This window comes from Marmota monax, unplaced genomic scaffold (genome assembly GCF_021218885.2).
Source record: "Marmota monax isolate L192 unplaced genomic scaffold, Marmota_monax_Labrador192_F-V1.1 WCK01_AAM20220418_F8-fsc00050, whole genome shotgun sequence".
Lineage (NCBI taxonomy): Eukaryota > Metazoa > Chordata > Mammalia > Rodentia > Sciuridae > Marmota > Marmota monax.
Genome location: NW_026694552.1, coordinates 10961289 through 10978031, shown reverse-complemented (window position 1 = coordinate 10978031; position 16743 = coordinate 10961289). Strand labels below are relative to the sequence as shown.

Sequence of the window (16743 nt, the reverse complement as noted above, 5' to 3'; positions counted from 1 at the left end):
CAAAAGTTAATGTAGTGATTTTTCCCTTAAATTTCAAAAATTATGAAATTAAAATTGTAAAATTTTAGTCCCTCTCTTCTGCCCAAGAGATGCAAAGGCCCCCAGCAAATCCTAGGACATTGTATCTTAACTCTAGGAACACATACACATTATAACATCACTTACTCAAAGAAGAAAGAGAGGACATTTTTCATTTTACCTATGTTGAAACTGAAAGTCCATAGAATAGAAAATGGAAACTCTTTGCCAAATAAGTTTATAAATGGTGCCCAGGCTTTTGTTGAAAAGAGTATCTTCAGCTCTTGGAAAGAAAGATTCTGTTTGGCATCAACTTTCTGGTTGTGATCTTGAGTACCAATCATATCAGTTGTTTGTGCCCAAGTATATTGTGTGCCCTCTTTAATATTCAGCAAGTATAGTGACACACACACACACACACACACGAGCGCGCACACACATGAAATTGGAAGAATATGGATGTACCAGATGCATATGGAGCTAAGGGAAAGAACCAGGGTTTGAGCAGTTTTGAGGGCTTTTGTGAACATCAAGATTATTTGACATCCACAAGCAAGTGTTTGGAATGATTTGGTAGCTGTAAAAAACTCTTATAGTGAGGAGCTCTTGTAGGGATAGATAAATGAACAATAGTGGTAACTGGAGTGTGTGTGGGAGGCATGTGCTTTAGCATCTGGAATGCCAGTTAAAAGTTAATTGCTGGGCTGGGATGTGGCTCAGTGGTAGAGCACTTGCCTAGCATGCATCAGGCCCTGGGTTAGATCCCCAGTACTGGAAAGAAAAAAAGAAATAAAAGTTAATGGCTCCCAGTGATTTGTCTCAGTTCCATCATAAATTTTATGCATAGTAATGCAAAGATTAAATGGGTAGCTTATAAGTGCTATGTTAACAAGGTCACCCCATCAAAATTGGGAGCTGGATAAGAGACTGTCATTTCTATTGAGCTAAAAAATATGAATTCCTCAGTATTTTTGCAGTTCATTTGGAATCTCAGGAAAGAAATGGACTCAGACAGATTAAGTAATTTGAAAAAAAAAATAATTTAAACAAGGAGTAGGCAAGGTCTCTAAACTCTTCCTGTTGGGATCCAAATTCCATGCTCTTAGCCATCTGTCTTCCTTGGATTGACAAGTATCAACTGTAGGACAAGCGTCCCCAGGACGTGGGAGCACATGAGGTTAGTTGGGCATGTGCTGCAAGGAGGGTGAACAAGCTTTTTGTCTTTGGTGCACACCAACAGATATTCTTTCTGGTAGTGGTGTTTGGTTGGAAGTGTTCCATCTACAAACTCTTGATTGTTTTTCTTAGTGCTAATAGTCATTAGGTACAAATTATTTGTACCTGGGTATTAGTATTTTGTACCTAGTAATTAGATGCAAAAGTTGGGAAAGCCACATTAAACAATGTACCAAAATTGTCTTTCTGAAACTATAAGCAATAAGCTGTAGATCTGAACATCAGTACATACATATCAATGCATTATGGCAGTAGAAATAGCCAGGAAATATGAATAAGGAAAGAAGTGCTCTGCCTTGACACTACCACTAACTCACTCTGAACTTAGCACGTCTCTTGTTTTTCATGTGTCCAGGGATGGAGCTGCATGAAATAATTGCTTTAAGACATTTCTGGCTCTTATATTTTGTGATTCAGTACATCAAAAATAGTATGATGATGTTGCCTGTAACCTCCTCCAAGTCTTGGTACTGTTACTACTAATGGACATCATTAAGTTATCAACAACTGAAATGAATAAATAAGAATTATTTGGTGTTTTTAGTGTAAAATTCTACATATTTTTGAGTGTTTTTTTTTTTTTTTTTGATAAGTATGAATTCTCTAAGCCAGGTCCAGGTAGGAAGATGAAGGGAAGTTTTGGTGGCTGTTGTCTCCAAAACAAGTGAGACATGTTTTCTAAATTTGAATCTTTATGTGTGCTAGACCACATACATAATGTTATTTCTAACATTAGGTTTAGTTTAAAATAATAACTTAAAAATTACCTTGTAGAAGATCATTTAAAATACTTATCAGACTTGTACATTCCTTAGATTTTCACAATGACTTTGGAGGTCATCTGGTTCTATTATCCATGTGATCTTACCTGTATCTGTCTGGCTCACAGGTTGAGCCACGAAAGAACTGTAGAGGTTTCTGCAGGGATCCTATAGTCTGACTCTGCCTGCTTCTCATTTTGCAGGTGTCTTGGGGGCTCCAGAAGCCTCCTCCTATCACTTTTTTTTGCCCTACTGGGGATTTAACTCAGGGGTGCTCTACTACTGAGTTATATCCCCAACCCTTTTTATTGTTTTATTTTAAGACAAGGTCTTGCTAAGTTTCCCAGGCTGGCCTTGAATTTGAGATCGTCTTGCTTCAGCCTCCTGGGTTGCTGGGATTACAGGTGTGTGCCACTGCACCCCACCTCATGTTACTTTCTTGTTCCCTTTTTCTTCAGTGCTTCCAGAGAGAACTTAACCACAGGCTCCCTTTTGTGTTTTCCAGGCCAACGCAGGACATCTCCTTGCCATTGTCGGCCAGGAACTCTCAGCCTCACAGCCCTACTTCTTCCCTGACATCTGGAGGTTCCTTGCCCTTGCTGCAGTCTCCACCATCTACCAGATTGTCTCCAGCCCAACATCCCTTGGTTCCAAACCAAGGTGACCACTCAACTCACCTTCCTAGGCCACAGCAGCATTTCCTTCCTAATCAGGTTCACCAGGGCGATCATTACCGTCTCTCCCAACCTGGGCTGAGTCAGCAGCAACAGCAGCAGCAGCAGCAGCATCACCATCAGCAACAGCAGCAGCAGCAGCAGTCAGGAGAAGCCTATTCAGCTATGCCTCGTGCTCAGCAGTCAGCTTCTTATCAGCCCATGCCAGCCGATCCTTTTGCCATTGTTTCCAGAGCCCAGCAGATGGTTGAGATCCTCTCGGATGAGAACCGAAACTTGCGGCAGGAGTTGGAAGGGTGCTATGAAAAGGTGGCCAGGTTGCAGAAGGTAAGGTTCCCATTGGGGGATATTAGGGTCTCCATTTTAATCTTACTAGTAGGAAGCCATTGTGATGGTACATACTTGTATTCCCAGCAACTCAGGAGGCTGAGGCAGGAGGATCTCAAGTTTGAGGCCAGCTTTGGCAACTTAGTGAGACCCTGTGTCAATATAAAAAAGAAATAAAAAGGGGGCTGGGGTTGTAGCTCAGTGGTAGAGCACTTGCCTAGCATGTGTGAGGTGCTGGTTTCGATCCACAGCACTGCATAAAAATAAATAAATAAAATAAAGGTATGTGTACATCTACAACAAATAAATAAATGGGAATTTAGGGGTGGTAAAGCACCCCAGCGTTCAGTCCCTTGTATCCCCCCCAAAAATCTTAAAAGTTTCTACTTGTGAGTGTCTGAAGACAGGCAAGTGTTCAGAATTTTTGTGTCTGAAGGTCAGATATGGGTCAAACTTTGGCATAAGCCTTTTGCCTCTCTATGTCAGAGAAGTAACAGTTTACATTTATACTAGGAGGAAAAAAAGTATATAATTTTTCCAGATGTCATGGCCCTAAAGAAAACTTAATTGCTCTAGAATTCCAAAGTGAACAGGGATACCTCTTCATAAGGCCAGGATCCCTGTGTCAGTAGAGAACTTGCCAGCACTTGAAGGCTTTTGGTCTTGATTATTTTTGCCAATATGGATTTGAATCTTAAATATAAAACCATAGTTCACAGTTCCTCAAAAAATTCTCACCAGCTGAAATTAAAGCCTGCCCTGCCTTGTTCTGGAAAAGGTTGAGAGTATTCTTCCTAGTGGGAGTTCTCCTAATCATTTTTTTTCAACACTGACCCCCCTCCCCTATTTTGCTTTGGTTCTTCCCTGAACTCAGATTCAACATCTGTTCTCTTTGTCTGGTGTGTGTGTGTGTGTGTGTGGTGGGGGGGCAGGAGCTGCTTAGCACCACAGCTGGGCGACAGGTGACAGTTCTAGGCTGAGGAACTAGAAAAAGGAGTGTGTGTCCCCAGTTCACATTCTTCCCTGGGCCCCTCCTATCTCCTGCAGCCGGGACTTTAGCTCTTGAGTGCTCCAAGCTAGGAATCTTAGTTCTTGGCCTCCAGTGGCTGTTGGTGAATAGAGTTTTATGTCCTTGGCAGCCACTTGCAGTTTTGTCATTGTGGAGCTCTTGTGGCTTGATTTCCCTATCTTCTGCACTTTTGAGGGAGGTGAAACTAAAGGTGAGGGAGGGAGGGAGGGAGGGGACATTGTCTTGTATTGTTGAGCAACTCTGTCCTTAGGAGACACCAGGAGGAAATTTCAGGGGCCTGGATGAGGCTGAGAATTTGCAAACAGGTCTGGGTCCTAAAGTAGAGGAAGGCTTATCTTCAGCTAAGCATTTTTATGCAGCTAAAAAAGCTCTCCCTCCTCCAGTTTCCTTAAACCTGAATGGGGCCTGCTGAAAAGTGGAGTGAGACCTCTTTCTCTCTGACTTGTCCCTGGTTTTGTACTTTTTCCCTCTTCTCATTTTAACTGTGTCTCTTCCTCCATCACTTTGATGCAATAAATTAATTCTATCATACACTAGATACACAGTTTGGATGATTAGGTTAATAGTTGACACCCCTCCCCACACTCTCCATTCAAGGTGACCCCAGCCCCATCACTAAAAGATGAACCCAGATCTTCTATAAGCCCTCTTGCCACAGGATTTATGGTAATTTGGGGGGGGGGGTTGGGTTGGATGACAAGAAAGAAGAATTTTTGTTGGTTTTTATTGTTGTTTGCTTCTCTGGATATGAAAATATATTTCAAATAAGTGTAATTGGCATAGCCTGAGTATCAGGAGAAATGGAGGCCAAACTAGTACTAAGGTGAAGGACAGGGACAAGAGGGGGGAGAAGAGGAAAAGGAAAGTGGGGGAAATAAGGTAGATACCAGATGGTGCTGGAAAAAATAAGAAAGCAGAAGCTTATGAGGGTAATAAGTAGACAAAGTCTGGAAACTCACTATCACCCTCACTTCCCCCTGTCCCCACTATCCCCCTGACCATGTCAGTGGATGTGCCCTTCTGTGAATTGTGTCATGGAAGACCCTATTGACTGATGGGAAACTTGCCTTGCCCTTGTGAAGTGTTATGATTTGGATATGAGAAAACCCCCGTAAGTTCGTGTGTTGGTGTAGGAATATTCAGAGGTGAAATTAATGGACTGTGAGAGCTATAGCCTAATCAGTCCATTCTAGTTTGAATGGACTGAGGAGTGGTAACTGTAGGCAGGTGGGTTAAGGCTAGAGGAGATGGGTTACTGGGGGTGTGACATTGGGGTGTATATCTCCTTGGTGAGCAGAGCTCTCTTTCTGCTTCCTGACCCTGCCAGGAGCTGAGGAACTTTCCTTTCCTGGGCCCTTCTCTCATGATCTGCTGCCTCCCTTAGGCCCAGAGCAATGGAGTTGGCCCACCATGGAATAAATCTATGAAACTGAGCCCCAAATAAACTTTAAGTTTTCTAAGTTGCCTTTTGGGGGTATTTTGGTCACAGCAATGAAAAGATGATTAATGCATGAAGAGTACAATATCTCCACAGGGCTTGGGGGAGGGATTAGTACCAGAACCAGCAACAGCAGTCTAAACACCTTGAGTGAAGTTACCAATGCCTTCCAAGTGTTGCATACTGTGAGAACCTGGAAGCCTCCCTCCCTCCCTCCAGACTGTCCAGAGCAGGCCAGTACCAAGCCTGGTCTTTCAAATGGAAATGTTTATTTTCTGTATCCAGCACTTGAATTTCATGCAAAAGCTTCATCAGACACAGGCCTTACAGATCTTGTCTCTAAATGCCATTCACCAGCTTTCACCTTCTGTGCTGCTATCTCGGTGCCATCTGCAAGGAGAAAAGCACTTTCAAGTCTGCTCTTTTCAGTGGTATAAGCCTCATTTGTTTGTAGGCAGTCCTGTCTCAGGCAGGATTTTGGAGATGGGGGCAGGTTGAATTGAGTTGTTTGGTAGCCCTACCTTTCTCCCCACTCTCCCACTGGGGCCCTGATATTTCTCCCCATAAAGCACCCTGAGCTTTGTTAAGGAGTTTAGTGGAAAACTGAGAAGGAACACAGAATGGTTTCAGGAATTAGACTTAATTTGAAAATTGACTAATAGGCCGTGGGGTTTATTTGTCTTATACAAATCATATGCAAATAATTTCTGTGGTTATTACATGTGCAGTGGAGCTATCCTGGTTAAAGAAAGACTCTGGAGTCTAATTTCTTGTTTTCTTCCTGATTCTGGTGGATTCAGGACAAGACCTTTTGTCTTTGTGGGCTTTTTTTTTTCCTTTTTTTCTTTCATTTTACGAGATTTGCAGGGGTGTCATAAAATACAACTCTAATCATGAATTTCTGTTCAAAAATCTGTACTGGTTTCCCACTGACTATGGGATAAAGTCCAAATGCCTGGCATTAAAAGCCTTTTATGATCTGACTCCAATCTATCTTCACAGCCATATCTTGCCAGCTTCCCTCTGTGTACCCCACAGTGTCCAGCCAAATGAGGCTACTGGTCATTCTGGGAATGCATTTGCTCACTCAGAATAGAATACCCTTCCCCTCACCTCTGCCCATTGAAATCTGACCCAGCTTTGAGGATCTGACTCTAAATGCCACCTACTCCCTGAAATTGTTCTCCTCCCCCCACCAGGAATAATTTATTTCTTCCTTCTCTGTATTTTATAGCACTTCTCTTTTTCTCCTCTCTCTCTGGTGCTAGGGCCTTGTGCATGCCAGACAAGCAATCTACCACTGGGCCACATCCCTAGCCCTTTTTATTTTGGTACAGGGTCTCACCAAAGTTGCTCAAGCTGACCTCAAGCATGTAATCCTCCTGCTCCAGCCTCCTGAGTCTCTTGGATTAAAGAGTGTGCCACCTTTTTCCTAAAAGTGGATGTTGCCCTATATTCTTTGACTTGATTAGATTGGAAGCTCCTTGAGGACAAAGAGAATGTTCTCATTCATATTCACACACCACAGTGCTTTAACCAGTTCTGATTACTGTTTGACCCTTGCTTAAATGTTTGTTAAAAATAATACTGAAGTTTCAGATTTTTAGGGCCTGTTTATTCCACTAGGTAGATAACAGGATAAATTGAAGTAAACATGTGAAAGCCCTTTATATGCTATGAAATTAAGATGTCCTCATATTATATACTTTATTATTAATATTTTCAAAATCAAGGAAATATTTATTCAGAAATTGAAATTTATAACCCTTTTTATGAAGTTCATTCTATCCTATCACCTTTTATGAAGGTAGAAGTCATATATACATATGTTGTTTATAACCTCAGGAAGTCTTTTGAAATATATACTTACCAAACTTACCATTGAACTTGGAATGTTTTCCTTGAAAATTTTCTCTTGTGGCTGTGTTCTTATTGCCTCATGGCCATCTGGGAGAAACTGTCACTGAGGTTTTGCATATGTGTTTTCAGACCATCTTCCCCATCAACCTCTTATCATTACCACCTTTCTTGCTTTTTATGTTAAGGTGGAGACAGAAATCCAGCGGGTCTCAGAGGCATATGAGAACCTAGTGAAGTCATCCTCCAAAAGAGAGGCTCTGGAGAAAGCCATGAGGAACAAGTTGGAGGGCGAGATTCGGAGGATGCATGACTTCAACAGGGATTTGAGAGGTGAGCAAACCGGTGGGCCTACTTTTGTGTTTGTGGGGGCAGCTGCAAGGTGATGCTGGGAAGGGCTGACAAGGATCTGATCAAGCTCTTCAGGATCATCCAACCTCTTGGTGTGGTCAATGGTAAGTTGCAGAGACTCTGCCAGGCTAAAGGTGTGTGTGTGTGTGTGTGTGTCTGGAAAAGTATTTGGTCTCAAGCTTGCTTAGTGGGGAGATAATATCTGACTGGCCTTCCGGTCAATTAATTGGGCAACAATTCTTCCTGATATTCTAGACCCACCTAGCTCACCCCTACGATTGGTACAGCCTCTCTTCCTTTGTAGGTCTTGCACAGGTATGTCTTTGGGCTGTACAAGCTTGAAATAGTGATTCCCTTTGCTGTTTGCTAGGGGCTCACTCCTTTCTTTTATTTTTATCTTCACCTGATGATATTGAAGATGCTGGCAAATGTTTCTACTTTAAATCACCATCAACACCTTTAAAACTGCTGCCCTTGGGGATGTTATTTTCTGTCTTTGGATTTCAGTTATCTGTAAAATCAAGGGACTCAACTAGATGTTGTCATGGGCCATTTCTAGCTTTAACATTATATGATTTTGAGAACTTCACAAGAACTGTGATGTTCTTTTTTTCTGGTTAATGAAAGTCATCTTTATAAATTTGAGGATGGAGTATTTCATTGAAATGTACAATTCTACATCTATACCAAAAGGTCATGAGGAGTGAAAGAGTTAAGTCCTTATTCCCTTCTTCCCTGCTATTGTTTTGGAATTCCTGTTTGTTAATCTCTGTGCGTGTCATCCATTCCTACTACGTGATGAGAAGATGCAAACTTGTTTTGCCGAAGGTCAGTAGTTAAGAGGGCAAACAACATGTGCTTGGTAATTTATATTTGGGGCCCTGTTGATTATCTCCAAATTCCAGAGCGTCTAGAGACAGCCAACAAGCAACTTGCGGAAAAGGAGTATGAGGGATCCGAGGATACCAGGAAAACCATCTCTCAGCTCTTCGCAAAAAGTAAGTCTGAAAGCTTCAGAAGCCGGTGTGAGTGGGTGGATGGGAGCAAGGTGTGTGAAATGGTTGCCTGGTTCTCCTTAGCTTTCAAGAACAGCCAGGATACAGCGAATGTCATCTAGGGATTCTTTTTCCTGGTGAAGCATGAAATTGGAAGATTCTATTCTATTCCTTCTAGGCCAAGAAGTCAGCTTGACACAACATCTAATCATATCAAATGGCTTCCTCTGTATTAAACCATAGGAACTTCTTGGAATCCCTGCCATTGTTATGGCTAGCTGAAGAGAGGACCTCAATGAGCATGGGGTCCCTTAATGTTGAAGGGATGTTCTTAGAAGGTTCTATATGCTGTCTCTGGTAGGGATGGTATTAACATGAAAGATTGATTAGTGTCTGAAATAGCTAACCTGCTGCTGGGACTCCCTTAGTTAAACACTTAGTATCATATCCTATCACACTTTGACAGTTTGCAAGGGTAGCTAGAGGCCATGGCCTGAACTAGTGACTCCTGTTGCAGAATTGAAGGGTGTAGGGCAGGCAGAACTCCATCTTCCTTAGAATAGTGTTTCCTTTGTCTGAAAATACTCCTAGGACCCTAACGATGAATTAATCCTCTTCTTTATCGTTCTCTAATGAACTCCACCCAGCTACACAATGCCTAATTCTTTCCAATTGCTATAATAAAGGCAGCAATAAAAACTTCATAATAGATTGAGTCCACAGGGAGAGTAAACTGGGAGGAAACAGATGAACTGCCCTCATTTCTGCAGATGCCCAAACTTGGTTTCCCCCCTCCCCAGCCCACCTCAGTGCAGCCCCTGCTGTACTTGCGCTTGGTAGGGACTTGTCAATCTTCCATCTTTGCTGGGCCTCCCAATGACCCTTTCAAGTCATTCTATGCAGCTTCCAGTCAGCTTTTACAAGTTTGTTTGATCTTCACTTACAAAGTTCCCCTCCCTGCCTGGGTTGCTCTGTTGTGCTCTGGCTTCAGAACAGAGTATTTCTTCCTCTTTTTCTTTCTGCCCCCTGTTCCTTTGTCAGTAGTCTTAGATCAAGGAATATCGTTTTTCTGGTGGCATTGATGCCCAGTGTGAATTGTTGTGAAGTTGGTTTTGTGGTGTCACAGTTGCCCTGGAAGCTAGTTCAGTGACAGAGAGAGGGTGGCAGCCTCCCAGAACAAAGCAAAACAAAACAAAACGTATAGATTCTTGCCCTGGATCTGATAGTTCGTACTCCTCTCTGTGTAGAGATGGTATTTCAGGTGTCCTAGGAGCTCTGCTACAGTTTTATAGAATGTGATAATTTACTAGATCAAACTACCTTAACAGCAGGGTGAAAAACTGTCAGATAGCTCTAGAACTAGACAGGGAAGAGAGCATGACTCTTGGCCTCCTTTATTTCTTTTGCCTTTGGATACCAAGAGGGCCCTGCATGGTTGGAACTATGGCAGAAAGAAAGAAAGGCCTTTTGAAAAGCCTCCCTGGGGTGTGCACTCCAGCAATCCCAGAGTTCAAACCAACTCAATCCAGAAGGCAGTCCGGCATAGTAGAAAGAATAGAATAACTTGGGCTTAAATAAGAGCTCCACTCCTTATTTACCAATTGTGGGTCCTTGTGCTAGTTAGTCATGCTCTCCAAATCTCTGTTTCCTTATATGCACAATAGAGAAGAGAATAATACCTGTCTTGTATGGTTGTTCTGAGGATTAAGTCAGTACAATACCTGGTAAGCAACCAATGTACATTTCTTTCCAAGGTACATCTGCTCACACAGATGTATGTAAAGTCACAGTGGGAAGGTAGAGTGAGGCTGTCCTGTGGAAGTTTCTTTTAAGGTTCAAAGTCTTGAGAAGAGAATATTCAACCTCCAAATCCAAATCCAACTACTTATTTGAGTTTTTGGTGAGAGGTCTGTTCTAGTTACGAGGAGAGGGACCTAGAAATGCATAACTACTTATATCATAAGTAGTTTATGTATATGTCATTATGTAACTATAATATAATCCTAGATTCAGAAATGTAGATCAGACAAATGTCAACCTCTCAACCTGAAAACTAGTATAATGCATCTGTCACATCTCAATGAAAAACATATATACATATATATGCCTTTCATTATATATATATATATATATATATATATATATATATATATATATATATAAATATAAAATGAAAGACATATATATATATATACTGGGACTTGAACCGAGTGGCACTTAATCACGGTGACACATCCCTAGCTCTTTTTATTTTTTATTTTGAGACAGTCTTGCTAAGTTACTTAGGGCCTTGCTAAGTTGCTGGGGCTGGCTTTGAACCTGCAATCTTCCTGCCTCAGCATCCTCAGTTGCTGGGATTGCAGGCGTGTGCCATTGTTCCTGGCAAAGGGTATATTTTGAAACTGCAGATTTCCTTTCATTATGAGATCATGATGATTATCTTTATAGAAGAAGAAGTTCCTCTGGTGTTTCTTTTTTGCCTTTGGATGCTTGTTTCATTTAAATAAACTTATCTCTTTTGATCCTTAACAAATATCATGAGGTTAAATAAGATGGCATTGTTATCTCTGTTTTAATCTCTAGAATTTTTATTCTTTCTTAGAATTTTCACACTCACATTACTCATCTATTCTTACATTCTGTCTACTTACATTCTGTCTACTTTTTCCATTAGAACCCTTAGCATATGAATCGTAGTTGTTTTAAATTCAGGATCTTATAATTCTAGTATTCTTGCCTATCTGGCTCTGGTTTTGATACTTTCAAACTCTTTTCCCTTTTAACACGTCTTGTCATTTTTGTTGTCATTATTGAATGGCAGACATGCTGCATGGTATAAGAGGCTGTATGGTATAAGAGGAACTGTGGTAAATAGATGCTTGAATAACACCTGCCTTATAAGATTGTTCTGAGGGCAGTACACCTCTCTGATGTGGTGGTAAGTTGGAGGGGGAAGGTAAATGTTCTCTAGTCCTATTATTAGGTATCAGTCTTTTAGTAGGCCTATACCTCTGAATTGTGAACCTCATGAGTGCTTCTTAGTTGTTCCCTCCCTAAGAAGGTTGCAGGATGGCCAGAGAGGTTAGAGTTGGGTATTTCCTTCTCTCATGCAGAAGGCTTGAACAGGCTGGAGTTGGGTATTATCTTATCCTAGGTTGTTGAATCTGGAAAAAAAAATCCAGTAGGTTAGGCAAGGCTAAATTGTTTCTCTCAAGGGTAAGCCTGGTTAAGAAAAACAGAATACTGTGCCATATTTCATAATGGTTGCTTCCCCTCACTCTGCTGATAAAACAAGAGGATTTTTCTCTGATCTTCACTGTGACCTGGTCAATCTCCTGGAGGTAAGAGCTCACAAAAGCACAGAAGTTCTATTATGACTGCATCCCTGGAGTTGTCTCTCAGGTTTGTTCACACTGAGCCTCCAGCAATTCATCAATTATAGTTCAGATTTTCCTAAATCTCTACTGGTTCCTCCAGAGGTTTCTAATCCTGTGATTCTAATCTGGCAACTTGTGATTCTCTGTGTCTACCTGTCTGTCTCTCCAATTTTGACAAGAGTTTGCCCTTTGAATTCACTTCTCTGAAGGATCTAAGTAAAGTTATTGATATTTCAGTTTATTGAGCTTTTTGATTATTGTTAGGATGGAGTGGTGACTTCTAAGTTCCTTTTATACCACAACAGAGACCTGAGGTCCTGTTATTCTGTTTTAAGAGAAGGGAAATCAGGACATGGTTGACAGTTCGATTAACTGACATGTTCAAGTCAATAAAGTTAAGGAATGGTAAGGGCTAGAATCTTGGTCCTGTTTAAACTTCTCAGAACACTTTCAGGACTGAGATATTTATTGAACCATCCTTGCATGACCAAGATAAACACCATTTCATTTTGTTACATCATTCCCTGGTACAAATTTTGGCAGATTATTTATTCTCAGAAAAAAAGCATACCACTTCAGCCAGATATTCAATTTTATTTGGGCAGTTTTGCAAAGAATATTCTTAGGGTTTTTTAAATTTTCTCTACTTCTGTGACTCTTTATCCCATTCAATTCTCATATCTTTCACTTATCCTTCTTGATGAGACTCTTTAGTGGTTTACCTGTTGCATATTATGTATACTAATCTGCTCCTGAATGTGACTAACAATTGAACAAATAGCATTGACATTTTCAGGAGCCCGTCTGAATAAGACATCTAAAATTAGGACCAAACAATGGAATCTTTAACTGATTATTGGGAGGAATAAGAATTACTTCATTGGGCTGGGGATGTGGCTCAAGCGGTAGCTCGCTCGCCTGGCATGCGTGCGGCCCGGGTTTGATCCTCAGCACCACATACAAACAAAGATGTTGTGTCCGCCGAAAACTAAAAAATAAATATTAAAAATTCTTTCTCTCTCTCTCTCACTCTCTCTTTAAAAAAAAGAATTACTTCATTGAATAAATTAATTTTTAAAAAAGAATTACCTCATTGAGATTCAGTGAGAGTAAATTCCAGGGGAATATTGAAGTAGTTCTGATCAGCTATGGGTACTAGAACAAGGAACATCCAATATAAGAAGGCAGATTGAGATAAGAATAATATATGGACCAAAGTATGGATTTTGTTTAGAGACTACATATAAACCTATATAAATTTATTAGAATGCTAACTTGTATTCATCCTCCAAGCCAAAAGGATCATGATGGGTCCACTAAACTCTTTCATTCTTTTTTTCAATGTTATTTTTGTTAGAGCTTTATAGTTATACATAGTAGTGGGCTCACCCTGACAAACATATACATGCTTGGAAACCAATTTCAGTTCCTGATCCCCCCCTTTCGCTCCTGCTTTTCCCTCCTATCCTCCCTCCCCTCTCCCATTCTCCTTCCTCTCCTTTTACTCATCTATTAATTTGTATTTGATTGGTTCTTTAGTTATCCTATCCTTCCCGCCCCATTTTCTTTATTTTACTCTGGCTTCTATATATGAGAGAAAACATTCAACCTATGAATTTCTGAGTTTGGTTTATTTCACTTAGCATGGTAGTCCCTATTTCCAACCATTTATGTGAAAATAGCCATAATCTTAAAGTCTTTCATTCTAAAGTCAAAGATCGTGTCTACACATACATACACATACCATGCACACACATATATATGTATATACATATATATACATGGTGTGTGTGTCTATATATTATAAATACACAGGTATATCATCTTATTTTTAAAGAAATCTAAACTTTCAAACTCTGATAGGTAGACTTAATTCTGCTAATTTATCAGAAAGGGAGAGTCTCAAGTAGAGGATTTTTAGGGGGTGAAATGTCTGCCTGTATTCCTCTGATCCTCATGTTTCTGATCCCAATGTTTTCCCTCTAACTTTTCCCTGTTGGTTCTGACAGTCCCTCCACACCCAGTCTAGGCTTCAGGAGAAAGAATGGGAAAGAGCATAGCATGGCTTCTAGTTTTATCTTACTGTTTAAAGACATTGACTTCCCGAGAGAAGCAGATTCTGAGATAAAGTGAGCTATGTTAGGGATGATTTTGGATTAGGAGTTCCCTGGAGAGGACATGTTGTCAAATAAACTTCATCTCAGTTAGAAAAAATGTTAGTGTGTAAAGGGTAGGATTGAGATTTTATCCGTGTTATGAAATATCAGTTTTGGTTTTTTTTTTTTTTTTTGCTACTGGGGACTTAACCCAGGGACACTCAACCACTGAGCCACATCCCCAGACCTTTTTTGTATTTTATTTAGAGAGAGGATCTTGCTGAGTAGCTTAGGGCCTTGCTAAATTGCTGAAGCTGGTTTTGAACTTGCAATCCTCCTGCCTCAGTCTCCCAAGCTGCTGGGATTACACCCATGTACCACCATACCTGGCTATGGAATATCATTTTAAGATCTACTTGATACACTGTGATGAGGAAACAATGGGAACAATTTTGTTGGGCTCAATTGATCATTTTTCAGTGCAAGAAAATTTTGAAGAAATAGGGCTGGGGATGTGGCTCAAGTGGTAGTGTGCTCGCCTGGCATGCGTGCGGCCTGGGTTTGATCCTCAGCACTACATACAAATAAAGATGTTGTGTCTGCCGAAAACTAAAAAAATAAATATTAAAATTCTCTCTCTCTCTCTCTCAAAAAAGAAAATTTTGAAGAAATAAAATTGAAAAGATGACTAATTTTCTCTTCTGATATATATGTGTATGTATTTATCCTTCTTTGTATAACGCTTCATATTTTTCATGACATTTTATATCTACTTTCTCACTGTTTCTGCACAAAGACCATTAGGTGACTTTTCTAAATTTACACAGAAAGTTTGTGATAGAGCCAGTGTTATAGTCTACATCTTGGGTACCCTGGTTCTTGAAGCTCTGTGCTAGAATAATAGCATGTCAAGTAATGTGTCCAGTTTGTCAATTTTGCTTATATAAGGCTTTGAGCCAACTCTGGGATGGAAGTCATGATATTTCATGTCCTGACAGATAAAGAAAGCCAGCGGGAGAAGGAGAAGCTGGAAGCAGAGCTGGCCACTGCCCGTTCTACCAATGAGGACCAAAGGCGACATATTGAAATCCGAGACCAGGCTCTGAGCAATGCCCAGGCCAAGGTGGTGAAGCTGGAAGAAGAGGTATGTTTTGCTCAGGTAGCATGTGAGCCTGAGGGTGGGAGAAATGGCAAAACAAGAACACTGGGCTTCTATCTTAGTGGTAGCTTGAGCAGTCTTCCAACAGGAATGTGCTGCTTCTAGTTATAGTTGTGCTGATGTAAGTGGACTTTGAATTCTTTTCTTTATTGCAAGTTCCCCTTTTTCTACAGAATAGGAAATCACTAGAGTCAGGGGGCAATTTCTATTTACTCATTTATATAATAACCAAACTGCCCTCCTACTCCAAGTTCTATATACTCAACCCTGCTTGTGAGATATATATTAGAGTGCTTTAAAGCTTTATTTTGGAAGAACCAGAAATTGATTCCAGATATTTTAAAGCATTCCATGGATCTTGAAATTAGAATGGTCCTCATCTATTCACATTTAATGGGAAATAAGTCCCCTCTTAGTCCTAAGTCCCCCTCTTAGGTCAAAAATATATCTTTGTGGCTGTACCTTTTGGACTTAGCACATTGGTTTGGCAAAAGTAGCCGCCTTGGGAAATCTGGGATAGGATAAGACTAAATTTATGTCAGGAGTACTGACCATGATCTTTGCTGTGGCTTAATGATTAGTTTTTAGCACATAGTTATGTGATGGGGGTGAATCTGTCAGCTATCAGGATGGATCCCCAAAACTATAACGCATACAATTCATGTATCTGATCAGTCTTGATGGAAATGTTACTTGCCTGCGACACTAAACTGTTCATGTCAAATAGAGGGAACTTTGCTGCTGGATTGTCCATTGATTAATCTTAAATGTCAGTTGACATTGCACTAAAGTACTACTAACTCCCAGATGCTTTGCGCTTATGGGAATGGATATATTTCAGTGAACATTGATGCTAAAGAGTAACTTAGTTAAACAAATTTTATATCTCAATTCTATTCTAAAATTTATGTTGTTTTAAGTGGAAAATGCCTTCATTATAATAAGCTAGAAGCTTTATAAACTTGATACAAAATTAAAGTGTTAGGGACCAAATACCATTCTGGCTATTGTATGTGAGGTATCTTTCCTGCCTTCATTCATTGTTTGCTTCCTGTCCCCCAGTAAGAATGGTTCTAGTTACTGGAGATCTCCTGACTTACAGATTTCCTCTGCTTTCCTTTTTGGGTATTAAAATGCTTGCTGCAATTGGGATATGGGCTCATACTTTACCAGAAGGTAATGCCATCTAATCCATTATATCCTTTAATCTGATTGATTAAGTGTTAACTTCAGGATAAAATAAAATAAAATAAAGTTGAACTCTTTCTCCATCAGTATATAATATATGCTCAGAAATATGCTAAGTTGCTTCATGAAAAGTGAGGAAGTCTTGCATTTGCCAAATATCTGTGTGTAAGGAGCTTAACACACCCTTTGGCCCTCAGTACACCTCATATATTCCCTTTCCTCTTGTTTTTTTTTGG

General features: G+C 40.3%; 1 protein-coding gene across 5 annotated transcripts in view; it reads left to right on the top strand.

Moving 5' to 3' along the window:
* The window catches only part of Amot (angiomotin), a 67718-nt gene that overhangs the window by 22735 nt on the left and 28240 nt on the right, over window positions 1-16743 (top strand). For 4 of the 5 annotated variants that reach the window (XM_058571661.1, XM_046420844.2, XM_046420845.1 and 1 more), the window contains 4 exons: window positions 2521-3016; window positions 7530-7674; window positions 8598-8690; window positions 15159-15304. In XM_058571661.1, coding sequence (XP_058427644.1) covers window positions 2521-3016; window positions 7530-7674; window positions 8598-8690; window positions 15159-15304 — 880 coding nt within the window. Of the gene's footprint in view, window positions 1-2333; window positions 2420-2520; window positions 3017-7529; window positions 7675-8597; window positions 8691-15158; window positions 15305-16743 lie in introns of those variants that run through there. The other variant, XM_046420848.2, reaches the window with a different exon arrangement.